At 36.3% G+C, this 13,947-nt stretch overlaps 1 protein-coding gene across 5 annotated transcripts in view; it reads right to left on the bottom strand.

The window, feature by feature from the left end:
* Positions 1-13,947, bottom strand: part of COL24A1 (collagen type XXIV alpha 1 chain) — a 391,998-nt gene that overhangs the window by 68,906 nt on the left and 309,145 nt on the right. For all 5 annotated transcript variants that reach the window (XM_027536666.1, XM_027536671.1, XM_027536669.1 and 2 more), the window contains exons 45-48: positions 8,916-8,969; positions 8,752-8,805; positions 2,613-2,666; positions 1,365-1,472 (exon numbers count right to left, since the gene is read on the bottom strand). In XM_027536666.1, coding sequence (XP_027392467.1) covers positions 1,365-1,472; positions 2,613-2,666; positions 8,752-8,805; positions 8,916-8,969 — 270 coding nt within the window. The remainder of the gene's footprint in view (positions 1-1,364; positions 1,473-2,612; positions 2,667-8,751; positions 8,806-8,915; positions 8,970-13,947) is intronic.

Raw genomic sequence — 13,947 nt, 5'->3', positions numbered from 1 at the left:
AAAATATATGACATATTTTGAAATGTGGTTTTCCTTGTTTCAACCCTCAAAATCTTATTCAAAGCAATAAAATAAGATTCATTATAACCTTTTTAAGTAAAACTTAAACAGAGACTCAGACCAACTCTTAAGCTTTTGATATTGTATTTTTTAAAATCCACAACCTCATTTTAAGACTATTACATGGTGAGCCTAGAATGTAGCATCTAAATGAAGGCCCAGGGCATGAGCTCTCTTTAAGACTGAGATCTCAAATCAAAGTCCTCTTTTAACCAGACTGATATTAATAGTAGAAGTTTATGAAGTACATATTTTAATTAAAAACATCAGCTTGACTTTCAAAGTTTTCTAGGCCTTAACCTGATGGTCTGATGTTCAGATATACTGTCTCCAAAACAAATAGAAACCAAGCTAAGCCTCCTTAAAAATATTCACCTTTCCAGATAGAATCTGGTTAGATATTTATTTCTTAAATAATTAGATTTGCTGGTCATAATTCAATAGATTTTTTTTAAACAAATGAGATAATTAATTACAGTGAAAGAAGAATATTAATTTGGGTTTGATTTTGGTACAGTCCCACGGTTCATATGAATAAACAACTAGGACTGATTTATTTAAGAAAAGAAAAACAGATTAATATATAACCATATCCAAATAGTAGAAAAGTAAAAGGATAAATTTTACTGGATTTACTGGATTACTGAAATATGTGATTAATTATTCTCATATTTCAAGTGGAAACACAACATGGGATAACAATAAATATCCAGATTATAATGACCTTAGGAAGGAAAAAGGGAAAGTAGATAAATGAAGACAAAAGTATCATTTTAAATTTCTGATCAAATAAATAAGATAGAAATTTGCATAAAAATAAGAATCTATGTCACTGCTCATTGCATCACCAATGGATGAACACAGAAAATATTGACATAATTCTTATAAAATAGTGTGGCTATAAAAGTAAAGGGAAAATGATTTTGGCAGAGCTTACCTTGAGTTATTGCTAAGCCTGCAATGTTCCAAAGGTGGCTTAAGACATTTGATGAACTCAAAACAGTCAGCTTGTGTAACCTTTAAAATATTACTTCTTTATGGTTCCTAGTTACCAGTTTTTATATGTACTAAGAATGATATAAATTATTAATAATATGGGTTATTATATATAAAATATCCAACAGAATGTACTCACTGACATTCCCTGAAAATCATAAATACAATTCCAAAATAATTATTATAGTAATGATTGGCTTAATCTGAGCGAATGTCAAAGCTAAGAAAGATAGCCAAAATATCTATGATCTTGTAAAGAGACACTTATGCATAAGAAATAAAGTGCAAAGAACATTCAATCTACTCACAGGAAGTCCGTGTTTTCCTGGTAGCCCAATTTTTCCAGGGTTTCCTGAAATGCCTTCTGCTCCATGGTATCCTTGCATGCCTTTTGGCCCAGGTAGTCCTGGAAGTCCCTTGATAATTAAAAATTACTTGGATTATAGAGAGATGCTGTACAGATATTTAAATGACAAATACTTTTATACTTATTAAGATAGGGGGTTACATTTTTAATACTCTGTCCCAGGATAAATTTTTCTATTTCCTGGATTCCTTAATAATTTACTATTTGGATACAACAGATCAGTCAACTGTCCCCTAAACAAAATGCCAAGCTAATCAGTAATTCACTTGGTAATCTTTTCTGCTTTAATGTACTTTCCTAGTATTTCTCATTGTGCCAGCCCATGGTTTACCCAGCTGTGGAGAAAAGATCAGCCATGTGCACTTGTCAGCATAGAATACAGGCTGACATTCATCATCTCGAAAACTTCATACTGTATTATTTCCCCAAGAAATAAATTAAGGCTCTTTAATTGCTGCTTTGAATTAGATAAATATACAACTGAATAAAGGTCTGAACATTTTTGTTTCTATTCTTGAGGAACAAGATTTAATCTACAGGGATCTCTGATCTCAACGTGCTTATAATTTATATTCACTTCTTTACTTTTCTTGAACCAACACAGGCCACTCAAATCAGGCCCTTGGCTAGGGGAGACCAGCAGGAAGCCTTTGCTAATAAGCTAGTCAACACATACTTGCCTGGCCAAAGAGGAAATGAATGGCTAAGGTAAAATTAAACTTTGTTTTATGATGAAAGGATTTGAAGTGTTTTTTTTTCCCCTAAGACTTTCTGTTCTATTTCCCAGGAAAATGAGAGGTCAAGTTCTCTCACTAAAATCCAGGTTACATCCTTTTAATCATGCTTGGAAATTTCTGACCTTTGTCACCATTCATTTAGTCAAGACTCCAAGTTCCCTGTTTTTCAGTGGCTCATCATCAGACAGTAGTAGCATGGATTCACAGACAGGTCTCCATACACTGGAAAATAACATCCTTCAACTGCAGTGACTTCTATTTCAACACCAAGCTTGGTTTTGAGCTAATGGTCATATTTTGTTCTCTCTGTGTTCCAGCACGGGTTTAAACATTTTTTAAAGACAATGTGATTTATCCAACACTTGTCATAATTGGCTCCAAACTATTCTGCTTGCTAAAGTTGCCAATTCTATTTAGAAAAATAATAAAGATGAAGACAGCCTGTTACTTACAGGAATCCCAGGTTTCCCGGAAGGACCAGGAGCTCCTTTTTTCCCTTTAGGACCCTAAAAATGTGAAGCACTGCTGTCAATTGATTGCAATAAACAGAAGGCATAGAAAAGAACTCTAAGACCTGGATGCTACAAGCAAGTCCTTACACTCACTAGTTGGTTATCCTTGGGATTACCATTTAACTTTCCTGGGAATCACTTTTTTCATGTGTAAATGAGAGAATTTGACCAGATAATCGATGAATTTCCACCTGGCCTCCAAAAAGAGCTATCCTTGGTGGTTCAGGATGGTAAAGAATCTGCCTGCAATGCAGGAGGACCTGGGTTCGATCCCTGGGTCAGGAAGATCCCCTGGAGAAAGAAATGGCACCTCACTCCAGTATTCTTGCCTGGAAAATTCCATGGACGGAGGAGCCTGGTGGTCTACAGTCCATGGTGTCGCAGAGTCAGACAGGACTAAGCAATTAACTGTCAAAGATTTATAAAACGTGAAAGTGAAGTTGCTCAGTCATGTTTGACTCTTTGCGACTCCATGGACTGTAGCCCACCAAGCTCCTCCGTCCATGGAATTTTCCAGGCAAGAATACTGGAGTGGGTTGCCATTTCCTTCTCCAGGGAATTTTTCTGACCCAGGGATTGAATCCGGGTCTCCCGCACTGCAGGCAGACGCTTTACCGCCTGAGCCATGGGGAAGCCCCCATAGTTCTAAAAAGAAACTGATTATTTAAACAAAAGTCCCCACTTGCAGGCAAGGCCTTTGTCTCCCTATTGAAATTGGTTAAGTACCTATTTAATTAATTCAGTGAACATTCATTGGGGCTTCCCCAGTGGCTTAGCAGTAAAGGATCCACTGCAACACAGGGGATGCGGGCTCTATCCCTGGGCTGGGAAGATCCTCTGGAGAAGGAAATGCAACCCACTCCAGTATTCTTGCCTGGAGAATCCCATGGACAGAGGAGTCTGGTGGACTACAGTGGATGGTGTTACAAAATAGTCAGACACGACTTTGCTATTTAGTGACAAAATAACAGCAATAAACATTCATTGACTATGAGGTATCAGGGACTCTGTTATGTGTTGGAGATGCAAAATTAAAGCTCCTGTTTCCAAGGCATGTAAAGTAGTGAGGGATACGAAACACTAACTTAAAATGTGCTCTCTGGAAGTATAGAGAAGAACATACTTGTGAAACAAAGAAAAGATATTTATTTCTCACAGAGCTGCTTGTTTTTCAATGTGTGAGATGTTTTAAATTATAATTGATTCAGCTGTAATGGTCTGCCAGGATAGTTAGAAATTTGCCCTTGCAAACCATGCCATTATTCTCATGCTATCCTAAAATTATCTTAAGAAGAAAAATGTGGAAAAGAGTGACCTAGTTCACAAATTAAAAAAAAGAAGCATATTGCCATTACCAGACACATTTTTCAGAAGTCAGAAGTTCTCAGAATCAAGATAATTTCACCAAAATGGGATGTTAAGTTATGAAAATCTGAAGGTAGTTGTGCTAAAAAGTCAATTTGACAATAATAACAAGATAAAAAATTTCAAAAGATGTTACATACTCTGAAAATGAGCTTAAATGTTTTAAGAAGAGATAGTGTATGTAGTAACAGAGAAAAAGGGCATTTTCTGTAAGAAATAAAAATCCCATTTTGTTAGAATTTGATGAAAGGGAACTATATTAATCAAGGGGGTTATACCTCCAGGTTCAAAAGCTATTTTACTTGCTTCAAAAAGTCACTACTGTAAATTCCTCCTAAAGGTAAGAAAATGGGATAGTTGGTGAACTGGGTTTACTTGAAGTAAATACAATTTCTGGAACATATGACCCCTATAATAACATGTGTCTTATAGATCGCAATGAAGAAATGAAATAGGCAAGTAAACACTATTTTAAATATTGAAAACAATTTTGTTTTTGGTTGTTTTGAATAGCACAAAATAGTATATGAATTGTGATAATATTCAAATATGTTAACCGGTGTGCTTTTTTCTTCACAGTATTTCTTTTTGTAAAGTGAAAGATCTGTTCTAGACTTTTGATTTTTAAAATAAACTTTTTTTAGCTTATGAATTTCAAAATAGTCCCCTGAAACTCATGGTGGGGTAATAGTTTGAAAAGAATGTATTTCCTTAACACAAAAATGCAACCCACTCCAGTATTTGGTGCAACCCACACAAAAACCTGATTTTTGAATATTAAAAGTCTCAAAAATCAAGGTAATAAAGGATTCAAGTCATAAAATTTATGACACAAAGAACATATTTAGAAGAATTATAATAATGTAAGAGAAAGTTTTTCCTATCTAAGGGGATATAAAAAAATCTTCACTTTGGAGAAAGGTAAAAAGAGAATCAAGACTGTGAAGACACTGATGGGTATCTCTGAGAAGAGACCCTGATACTGCCCTCAAGTCCCAGGGTGGGTGGAAACAATAGTAATGCAGACAGATGTGGGGACTTCGGTACAGTGACGATGGCTAGGGAGACTAAAGCCTCATGAGATGTCCACTAAACTGCACTGAGTTTCAGCAACAAGAGTAGAAATTTCTGCATGAGATGTCAGGCCAGGGGTCTTGAGAAAGTCTAAATCCCTCAAGTACAGAGCATGGTGTGGGGAACAGCAGAATGTTATTTCCATGTGGCCAAGAACACATGGCCCTTAGGGCCCTATCTGAGGAGATCTTTGAGTTGAGAAAACAGCTGTACAAATCAACAGGAATCAAAGAACTTCTGCTAGGAGGGCCAATGTAGACACCAAAATAGTGGAACGATGGCCGATGGGGCTCCAAAGGGATGATGCACATTTCAGTGGATGCTAGCATGAACAGATGATGGCTGAGACTCAATCTCACCGCCTATTCCTCTTCCCACCATTGCCACCCCGAGTGTAACTGCATATTTGAAAAGCAAATTAATGGAAAAACTCTCTAAATCAAATACAAGACATCTGAGTGGACAGAGTTAAAGGCAATCAATTGACTAAATTTCCATCAATTAGGTTTCTACCACAGGCCAGGAAGGGCACTCAGAACAGAAATTAAGTTCCGTTAAAAAGAACATAAAGTTATACTTTTAGTGTACCTGAGTTTATGGCTTAAGGTTCAGATATGCTATACATATATATAAGTGCTTTATTCCAAACATTCAAATAACAAAATAAAAACAAAGACATTCATGTACCATCACAAATCAATTATGTTTTGGGGTAACTATTATGTTGGGAATTATTTCAGAACAGGTAAAAACTGTACTCTAAAACCTACATTTATCATTGTGAAAATTAGAATTAGAATATTAGTTATTAATACTTGGATAGGTATGAGGAAGTAGTTCCCAACAGAATAACACTAACGGAAAATTATGGCTGTGCAGATTATTTTTAAAGAATACTTTTGCTACTTTTAATGGTAAAATTGTGGCAGAAACCTACCTACTGAACATAAAGTTATTAAAAAATAACAAAATAGTCTCTGCTGTTTTTAGATGCTCAATTCATGGACAATTTCCTTATGACAATTATTGTCATCATAACTAAAATGAAGTAGGCCAGTTAGAGAAACCACAGACTTCCAATGGAGGTTTAAAATACATAAAGGTTAAAAAAAAAAAAAAAAGGTAAAAAAAAAATACATAAAGGTCAACAAAGTATAAAAGACTGGTATTTTTTTGAATTTGTGCATTAAAAAAAAGCCTTGAATTTTGAATTGCTAGGTATTCTTATAACTAAATTAAGAGCCAAATATTACTAAATATTAATCCTACACAGAGGTGGTCTATTCAGTAGGAATAGACTGGGCCAAAGACAAAGAAAAAACAGAAGGTGTTAGCAGGTGATTGATTGAGTTGGTGTCATAAAAAGGGAGGGAGATGTCACTCTTCTACCAATGCCCAAAATTCAAATGTAATAAAGCTAAAAGCATTCTACACTCTTTTCAAAAAACTTACTCATATTATTTTATTTAAATTTAAGTATCTCATAAATCAAACAGACTTTCCTGTTCCCATAATAGGAAAGGTGAATGAATTCATATATAGTCTTTAGAGTATATGCAGAATTGTGCTCTTTTGTCTGCTTAGCTTTAAAAAACAGAATGACCCTCTTGAAATCAGATCCATTTAAAACAGCTTTCAATTCATTGGAATTGTACCACTTTGCAGACTATAAAAGTAAGTAATCTAATTCTTTAGACAACAGAAAATTTTAAATGTGCCCTTACTATCCAAACACTCATTTGTTTTTTATTTAAATGAAGCTGAAGAATAGTCATCTCAATACTTTGCTAGTTCTAACTTTGTTAGAGAGGGTAGCTTTAAAATACAAACACAGACTTAGAAAGGTAAGTAAGACTCATACTCTTTTTAACCAAGAAATTTCAACTCACTAAAATCTGGAATTTTGTTTTGGGAAGAAAATAAAATTTTGGCTTGAGTCTCTGTATTTGAAAGCCATTATGGGACAGTTCACTACATTTGCATTATGAAAGTCTCTAAAAAATGTAGTGGTTTGCAATTGGTTTTGACTTGACTTGCTCCAATTTTTTTAAATAGTTGTCCACAGTTTCATATCTGAGAGACTAATAAATGAATCAGTTGGTTAAGTAAAATTAATATTTAATTTAATCTATAAAAGAAGGCTTCTGTGTAATAATGGGAGTCAAGAAATAAAGTTTCTAATGTTGGTTTTGTTGTAACCAGTTTTGTGATCTTAGTAACTCATAATCTCTTTGGGACCTGAACTACTTCATTTGAAAGATGAGAGGGCTGTCCAAATGATTTTAAAGGGCCTTTTCCAAATCTAAAAAACACATTTAAAGCTTTACAGAAATAAGATGACGGCTATTCCACAGGATCCATCTGGCTATTCAAACTGACCCTTAAAAAACGGTCCTGGTAACAACCGTTCCTATCTGAAATTGTATAAGGGTTTTTAGTGGAACCTCGGACTGTGTGCCAGCATCGCCCATAGTGGGAAAAGAACTAGTTCTCATGGATTATACAGAATTTAAACCACAGCTCCTCAGTACTTTTCAGTTCTAATACCTGGGAAGAGCTGACTATATAGGCTGGAGGTGCAGTGACCTAGTAGGAATATTTTATTTTCATTGGTATGATTTTAACAGATATGAAAAAACAGCAAAAAAAAAAATTCTTTTTTCTGAGATATGTCAAAAAGCAAAAACAAAACACCAAGAAAATGAAAGCACTATGAAGGATTAGAAATTTTAGGATCAAACCTTGGGAGAGCATTTTCATCCTTAGCCTCGTGAGCAAGTCACATGAAAGCGTTAGTAGTGTTCTAGGTTCACAGATTTTTCCACTGCTTTTTTCAATTTGGGTATTACAAATTCTAAGTGAATGAGACAGCTGTATTCTTCTCATTTTTTTTAATAAGGTTGAATGAAAAATTGGGTAGCAATGAACTGATGCTACAAATTACAAATCCAGTTGTTATGTAAGGCTGTGTGTGTGTGCTCAGTTGCTCAGTCGTGTCCAACTCTTACGACTCCATGAACTGGAACCTGCCAGGCTGCTCTGTCCATGGGATTTTCTAGGCAAGAATATTGGAGTGGGTTGCCATTTCCTTCTCCATATGTACGGTTGAAGCAACATCTATTCTGATACAGGGAAGGAGATGGCTAAATTCAGTAATAATATATTTTTAGTTTGTTGATAACAAATAACTGACTTTTGCTATGGGAAAAAAAAGAATCTTTTAAGCCAATTTTGACTCTGTGTCATATAGTCCAACGATTTATACCCCTACTTTACTACAGCAACTATATAAGCATGACTGCTAAATTTTCTCTTGGTGATACTGGTTTTAAGGCTAGTTGTTATTTCTACCTGAAACCCCAAAGAAGGACAATTAGTTTGGGATAAGTCTAGGCAATTTTCTAAAAGCCAGAGTAGTCTGCTGGTAAAGGGAAATTTGGAGGGCAGTCAAAACACATAAATTAATCAATAATGATGCTTTAGCACAATTATTGACAAACACATTGTTTAGAGGCCCATGGTGATTCTTGTTCTGAAAGGGTAAGTGATCATTTAAGTTATAATGAACAGCAACGCCCTGTGTCCTTGCTTTCTCAAACCAGCAATACATTTCAAATTGTCTTAAAAGATTTCAACTTACTTCAGATCCTCTCTCTCCTTTTAGTCCTTGTTCACCCTGGTCACCTGGCTCACCCTTTAACAGGAATCAAAACAGAAATCACAGATAAAGCAGAGACCAAATAAGATATGTTAACATTAATGTTTTTAAATGCCAGAGTTATAAAGAATGTTTTCAAAACATACTGGGGGCCCTTGCTGTCCGGTGGCACCTCTTGGTCCTGGTATACCTACATGGCCCTATGAAGAGAAAAGGATATATTATTAGAATACATTAAGACATACAACTTAGAGGATAGAGTAGTATCACTTAAAGTGGAAGTGAAGTCGCTCAGTCGTGTCTGACCCTTCGCGACCCCATGGACTGTAAACCCACTACACTGCTCTGTCCATGGGATTTTCCAGGCAAGAATACTGGAGTGGGTTGCCATTTCCTTTGCCAAGTATCACTAAAAGTGGTAGCAGAATGTTGCAAATTTCAATTTAAATATTATAATGATTCTCTCTTAGAAAACATAACAGCCACTTGCATATAATGATGACTGAGAAAAAGTATAGAGGTTTTCCCCATATGGGTTAATACAGGTCTGCCAAAAGATGTCTATGCCCTAATCCTCAAAACCTGTGAATGTGATCTTATTTGGAGAAAAGTGTTTTTGCAGATATCATCAAGTTAAGTATTTTAGAAGGAGATTATCCTGGACTCTTTGTGACCCTCTGGATTGTAGTCCTCCAGGCTCTTCTGTCCATGGGATTATCCAAGCAAGAATCCTGGAGTGGGTTGCCATTTCCTCCTCTAGGAGATCTTCCCAACCCAGGGATCGAACCCGTGTCTCTCATGTCTCCTGCATTAGCAGGTTGGTTCTTTACCATAGCACCACCTGGGAAGTTCTCTGGATTACTGTGGGCCCCAAATCCACTGACAGGTGTCCTTGTAAGACACACAGAGAAAGAGAAGGATACAAAGGAGGTCATGTGAAGATGAGCAGAGGATGGAGTAATGCAGCCACAAGGGATGTTGTTAGCTACCAGAAGCTGGAAGAAGCAAGAAAGTTTCTTTCTTAGAGCCAGCGATGGGAGCACTGCCCTGTTCATATCTTGCTTTTGGATTTTTGGCTTCCAGGATTATGAGAGAATAAATTTCTGTTGTTTTAAGCCATCTGGTTTGTGATAATTTGTTATGGCAGGCTCAGGAAACTAACATAGTAAATAACTAGTAAATAAAGAGTTTGAAAGCAAATGTCTTTTTTCAATCTTTTTCCCAGTGTTCTATGGTCTCCACTTTTACAAATTAAGGTCACAGCCATTTAGATAGTAGATTTACTGAGTTAAAGACTGGTAGTCATTACTGCATATGCCAAGACATCAAGTGACTCTGACTCTAGCAATCTGTCATCAGCCCAGTTCTCCTAGAAAGGAATGCTGACCTGCCACATTTTTCAAGTGTGCAAACAGAAACTAACAACAACCTAGGGGCATGTCAGGTAACAGTTATGCAGAAAGAATTCCACATGTAATCTCTTTTATCCCCTTCCCCACTGTCCACTTCAGATTCCTGTCTTCCTGTATATTACAGAAAGGATGCCATAGGAAGGACAGTTATCAGGCTCATCTCCTTTCTGGGCTAGGAGAAGAAGGGATTACTTAAAGCTAATGATTTATTCTCCTGCAAGATCATTTGAAGTCTTTTTTGTTTGCATTCTGCAGCATAAATGTTTATGGTTTTAAGATTCAACTTCCTGATAAAGTAAATAAATCCTGTTTAAGGGAGAGAACAGTTGCAAGAGATAAAGGGTAATTTGGAAAGCTTTCTATAACTAGCACACAGTCATAACTAAAGAGAAAAGGATGACTACCCACAAACAACATGACTCTTACCAACAAAACATGACTAGGATCAGCAAGTAACAGAATCAGGTCAACCATGAGGGAGCTTCATTCAAGTAAATACAACTATTGTAGGTCACTTATAAAGCCAGCTCAGGAGAGAAGCAGTTGGTGAAAAGTTGGGGTTACAAAGTGAACTAAGTGAGAGTAACCATACTGAGTCAACTACAAAGCTCCAAACCATCATGGTCTATTATGGTTTTGTCAGCATTCTAGCTGCAGTTTTACAGAGACCTTTTAGAATGATCATAGAAAAGCCAACTTCCTCTTAGAGGTTTGTGATGTTTGGATGCAAACCTTAGGAAAAACTAACTTGTTTACTAGGAGCTCCGCTATAGTTCCTTTGGCTCTTTCCATCCCAATAAAAACTGACAAATTATTTTCTACAGAGTAAGAATTAAATATGCTGCAGTAAATATTATTATGAAGTTATGTGGGCAAGATTACGGGAAGTGACTGATTTTTTTTCTGGTGATGTTAGTAGTGGGAGGGGTTGGATGATCAAAGGGAGTCTGGAGAGGATTTTATATGGAAAGTGATGATTATATATGATGATGATTATAAAATCATAAGTGATGATTTTATATGGGAAGCTGAAGTTTAAAGGATGAGTTTTCCAGGTGGTAAAGAAAAAGGAAGGCATTCTGCAGAGGAATAGCATGTGAGAATGAATGGAGACTCATCTAACACAACATGTTAAGTGGAGAATGGATTTAAAAGGGCTGTGACTGTTGATAGTGAGTCTAGTTAGTGAGCTATTAAAAGAATTCAGGCAAAAAAGGATGAGACCCTAAAGTAGGGTGAAGTGGATAGGCTCAAGAGATACATAAAAGGTCAAAAGAAGTGGCCAATTGAAGTTGAGAGATGAGAGGACAGAGAAAGGGGAGAATGAGGAGGGAGAGGTGAGAGACAAGAGAAAGCAAGACAGACAGAGGGCGAAAAGAGACAGAGAGAGAGAAAGAGGGAAGATTAGTTTACTAGACACCTGGATGTCTGCTGGTACTATTCACTGAATTAAAGACGTAAAACGAGGAGGATCAGATTTGGACTGGGACATGCTGAGTCTGAGGTACCTGTGATGATGTCTAGTAGCTATTTGGATGTGTATATCTAATGCTAAGGACTGAAGGCCAAGTGAGGATAGGATTAGTAGTTATTTTATTTTATGCAAAAAATTCTATGGCCTTTGACAAACCAAAGTAAAAAGGAGTTTAAGGTAGAACATAATTTATTCAACTTATTTCTAGGGCTTTGTCTCATATAAGTTTAGGTTGACTTAATCTTAGGTATTTATATGTTTCTGCTCACACTTTTAAAAAGTGAATATTAACAGTATAGTGTTCTTATTCATACCATGTCCTCTGGCTCTCTGTCAAACCTCAAATGAATTTATCTTGACATACATGATGTGTAGTTTTCTGGATGGCAAATATTTTACTATATCTGCTTTTATATTGATTAAATATTCTTGTTTTTTATATGTGATGTCTAGGAAGTCAAAGACTGTGTGTCGAGTGCTCCGTGTTACATTCAGGGCTCCTTCCTGGTCCATGGAAGACACTAAAATAAATGCTGAATGAGAAGAGATTTAATTATATGTAACACATAAAACACATCACATATAGCGATGACTAGTATATATTTACTGCTGATAATGAACAAGATACTTGACTTTTGTGATTCTCAGTTTCTTCAAGAGGAAAAAAGAACAAAGGATGGTGATAAGGGTTTCAAAATGTCTTTCAGTTGTTCATAGCCAGATGAAAGCAAAATATTGACTATCCATTCTATATTTTTTCTCCAACAGGAAAATCATGAGTTTATCAGAACTTTAAGAATATTTGTGAATATAAAAGTATTTTTAAAAGCTTGGTGATTATTCAACCATAAAAAGGAATGAAGTACTGACATATTTTACAATATGGATGAATCTTAAAAATACTGTGTAAAGTGAAAGGAGCCAGACACAAAAGGCTATATATTGTATGATCCCAATTATATGAAAGATACAGAATAGATAATTTGGTAGAGATAGAAAGCAGAGTATTGGTTTCCAGAGGTTGGGAGAAGTAGAATGACTGTTTAACAAGCACAGGGCTTCTTTTTTGGGGTGATGAAAATGTTCTAGAACTAGGCAGGGTGTGATGATTGTACAATATTGCCAATATATTAAATGTCTCTAAATTGTACCATTTTAAAATGGCTGAAATGGTAAATTTTATGCTATGTGCATTTGAGCACAATTTAAAAAAGCTTATAATAATTCTGACCATCTGTTTACTAGAGTGACATGGTCATGTCTACAATGCCCATATAGAAAAGCAATCATTTAAAAGCATCACGAAAGGGTATAACATAATAATCTAACTCTGAATAAAGCATGGTTCCACTGTTTGAATCAAACGTGTATTTGGAAAAAATGTGGCAGGGTACAGGTGTGGGTATTTCATGACTTTGAGATGTCTAAGCAATGAAGTTATTGTGACTGTCTGGCACTAAATGGCTTTTTCAAATAGATCCATCAACAAATGATAAAATGACTCTTAAAACCTAAGAAACAAGATGGAATAAGACAAAGCAGAAAATGTATATCACATTACATATACAGGTGGTAAAATATCCATGACTGAAGACTTCATCAGCACTATATGGACTAAAGGAGAATCAGATTCTACAGCCATCCTAGTGAAAAACTTTCCTCTGATGAAGGATTTCTGAAGAATGTAGGGACTATCCAGAAAAGCAGGGGCAGGATTTTTCTTCTCCCAGCCAGGTGAAGAAGAGATTCTTTCCCTTCTAACAGAATAATTAGCTGTTCGTTTGCCATGCTGATATAGTTACTAGTTATAGCTCAGTTTGGTTCAGTTCAGTTCAGTCGCTCAGTCATGTCCGACTCTTTGCAACTCCATGACTTGCAGCACGCCAGGCCTCCCTGTCTATCACCATCTCCCGGAGTTCACTCAAACTCACGTCCATCGAGTCAGTGATGCCATCCAGCCATCTCATCCTCTGTCGTCCCCTTCTCCTCCTGCCCCCAATCCCTCCCAGCATCAGAGTCTTTTCCAATGAGTCAGCTCTTCGCATGAGGTGGCCAAAGTACTGGAGTTTCAGCTTTAGCATCATTCCTTCCAAAGAACACCCAGGGCTGATCTCCTTTAGAATGGACTAGTTGGATCTCTTTGCAGTCCAAGGGACTCTCAAGAGTCTTCTCCAACACCACAGTTCAAAAGCATCAATTCTTCGGTGCTCAGCTTTCTTCACAGTCCAACTCTCACATCCATACATGACCGCTGGAAAAACCATAGCCTTGACTAAACGGACCTTTGTTGGC

This window comes from Bos indicus x Bos taurus, chromosome 3 (genome assembly GCF_003369695.1).
Source record: "Bos indicus x Bos taurus breed Angus x Brahman F1 hybrid chromosome 3, Bos_hybrid_MaternalHap_v2.0, whole genome shotgun sequence".
Taxonomy (NCBI): Eukaryota; Metazoa; Chordata; class Mammalia; order Artiodactyla; family Bovidae; genus Bos; species Bos indicus x Bos taurus.
This window is presented reverse-complemented; position numbering and strand designations above follow the sequence as displayed.